Genomic DNA, 2,332 nt, shown 5'->3' on the forward strand with positions numbered 1-2,332 from the left:
CAGATTGGGTGCTTCGCCGTCCTCGCCATTAGCCGGTACAGGGAAGCTGTAGGAACCGTGAGCGTGATCCTCTGGCAGCAATGGCAGTTTCGGCGTTGGTGGCACGGACCTGGCTTGGCATGTGGGGCGTGAGGGCTAGGCAAACCCGAGGCTTCGGCTCGGATCAGGTACGCCGCAGCAGTGTCCGTTGCCCCAGCCCCGAGTGCGGATCCCATCTTCCCTTGCGCACCTTGAACCAATGTCTCGGTCTCTCTGCAGTCCGAAAATGTCGACAGGAGCTCGGGCTCGATCCGGGAAGCCGGTGGGGCCTTCGGAAAGAGAGAACAGGCTGAAGAGGAACGATATTTCCGGTGAGGCCCACGGGGTCCCAAGTCCAGCCCTAGATCTCCCAGGGCTTTCAGTCCTTAAACTCAATCGCCCTACCTATCCCTACCTGGCGTCTAGGCACCCCATCCTCCAGCAGACTTCCTGGGCCCCAAACCATACCCTAACGCTTGAGGTCCCTCTGTTGCCACCCATAGGACACTCCCAGGCCCTTGCTGAAGTTTCAGGACTTGGTTTGGGTCAAACCATTTCCGCCGGCGGGTCTCTAGAACTCTCAATCTACGGCTCACCTCTTCCTTCAGACTCACCATCCCTCTCCCCTCGCGGAGTTCTCCGCGGTCGTGCGAAACGCTCCCAGATTCTTCCCCCAGTGTCTAGATCCGACCGTCCAACACTTGCAGACCCTCTGAGCCTCATTCTCGGCCCTCACCCACCTATCACCTCCTCTACGTCCCCTTTTCTCCCCCACACGCCTTAGCTTCGCAAGCCTGCGTGCATTCCCTGATTCTTCAGAACCTCTCAACCGTTCCGCCAGAGTGAGGATCATAGGCATTGATGGTACCTGTTTATGGTTGGACTCCGCCTCTTCTGGAGACCTTTGCCTTATTCAGCCCAGCTTAAACCCTGGGCTGTAGATTTTCCCTTCTTGTTTAACAGAATGGAATGAGCTGGGCCTATCTGCTCCTTTTCTGAGCCCAGAGTATCTTTAACTAACATCTGTTCTCACTGGAGAGTGAACAGCGAGATCTAACCTTGCTTCTCCTCCTTTGGCCTATCTTTCACTTCTGCCTTCTGTTAAGAATGATCACCATGGCACCTGCCATACTAGAGAGCCAATTACAGACCATCTAATTGAGCCTCTACATTTTATAGGTAAGGAAAACAGAGGCCTAAATGTGACTGAAACAGCATCTTAATCCAGTTCGTTCTTGAGACCTAAATTGAACGGCCAAGTTCTGCCCATGCAAGAGACCCCTTATTTTTGACCTTTTAGAGAGCCATGCATTTCTCTAGGCACTGATAGTCTTAGACAGATTGGAATAGGAAATGGATATTTGTTCTTTAACCACACCCCTTTGTCTTCCTCTTCTTGTTCCTTTTTTCCCCAAAAAGGGACTCAGGTTCCATGGGTTGTTCCCCTGATTAAGGTAAAGGGGACTTACATCATATCTCTCTGGAGTTTTCTATTAAAAGGAATCTAAAAGGAATAACTCAATAATGGTGGAATTTCAGGCACTAGCGCCAGGAAAATGGGATTATTTTGGACATCTCCTTAAGGTGGCTACACCTTAATTTAAGAAGGGGTATTCTTTCACTAGTGGGGCTTGGGGAGTAGAAGAGGATGACCATTCAGACTCCCATGGGTAGGGATTCCTGTTTCTTACCTTAGGTATTGCAGGTTATGTTTAGAGTTCTCTTTGAGGTGAGGGATTGAGATTAAAGCCACTGTCCTTGTAGAGCGCAAACTAGAGAACAACTGGCAGCTTTGAAAAAACACCATGAAGATGAGATCGGTCATCATAAGAAGGAGATTGAGCGTCTGCAGAAAGAAATTGAGCGGCATAAGCAGAAGATCAAAACACTAAAACATGATGATTAAGTGCACACAGTTCCTTCTAGAATGGCACATATAATTGTCCACTTCTATGTAGACATAGTTCTGCTTTAATTAATATCTGTCTGTGTGCTACTAACATTATAATAAATTGTCAACAGTGAACTGTGTCTGATGCCTTCTATCTGGAAGGGGGTAGAGAGACAGTCACTACTGGACTGCTAAAATGACTTCAATGGGTCCCTGCAGCAGAGAGCTCACATTTAAAGCACAGTGTGATAAGTACTATGAAATAACATGGGGGGATGGGTGTGGCTCAGGCTAGGGACCCCTCCTGGGTCTAGTTAGAGGTGTTCAGAAAAAGCTTTTTGAAGGATAAACTCCAATCCACACCATAAAGGTCAGAAGCAGACTGGGGAACAGAGGGATGATTGCTTCAAAAGGTGCAATTCA

General features: G+C 48.8%; 1 protein-coding gene across 1 annotated transcript; it reads left to right on the top strand.

The window, feature by feature from the left end:
• ATPIF1 (ATPase inhibitory factor 1) lies at positions 1-2,044 on the top strand. Its single transcript, XM_008054383.1, has 3 exons — positions 1-167; positions 259-350; positions 1,783-2,044. The coding sequence occupies exons 1-3, from the start codon at positions 81-83 to the stop codon at positions 1,922-1,924; spliced, it is 321 nt and encodes a 106-aa protein (XP_008052574.1). The 5' UTR covers positions 1-80; the 3' UTR covers positions 1,925-2,044.
• The last annotated feature ends 288 nt before the right edge of the window (positions 2,045-2,332 follow it).

This window comes from Carlito syrichta, unplaced genomic scaffold, assembly GCF_000164805.1.
Source record: "Carlito syrichta isolate Samal-C Ts95f unplaced genomic scaffold, Tarsius_syrichta-2.0.1 Scaffold289907, whole genome shotgun sequence".
NCBI lineage: Eukaryota > Metazoa > Chordata > Mammalia > Primates > Tarsiidae > Carlito > Carlito syrichta.

Bases quoted from the DNA above. Each gene is read 5' to 3' on its own strand.
- ATPIF1 (XM_008054383.1), top strand. From the start codon at position 81: ATGGCAGTTTCGGCGTTGGTGGCACGGACCTGGCTTGGCATGTGGGGC. The intron at 168-258 runs GTACGCCGCAGC...GTCTCTCTGCAG, and splicing joins GAGGCTTCGGCTCGGATCAG to TCCGAAAATGTCGACAGGAG. The intron at 351-1,782 runs GTGAGGCCCACG...CTGTCCTTGTAG, and splicing joins GAAGAGGAACGATATTTCCG to AGCGCAAACTAGAGAACAAC.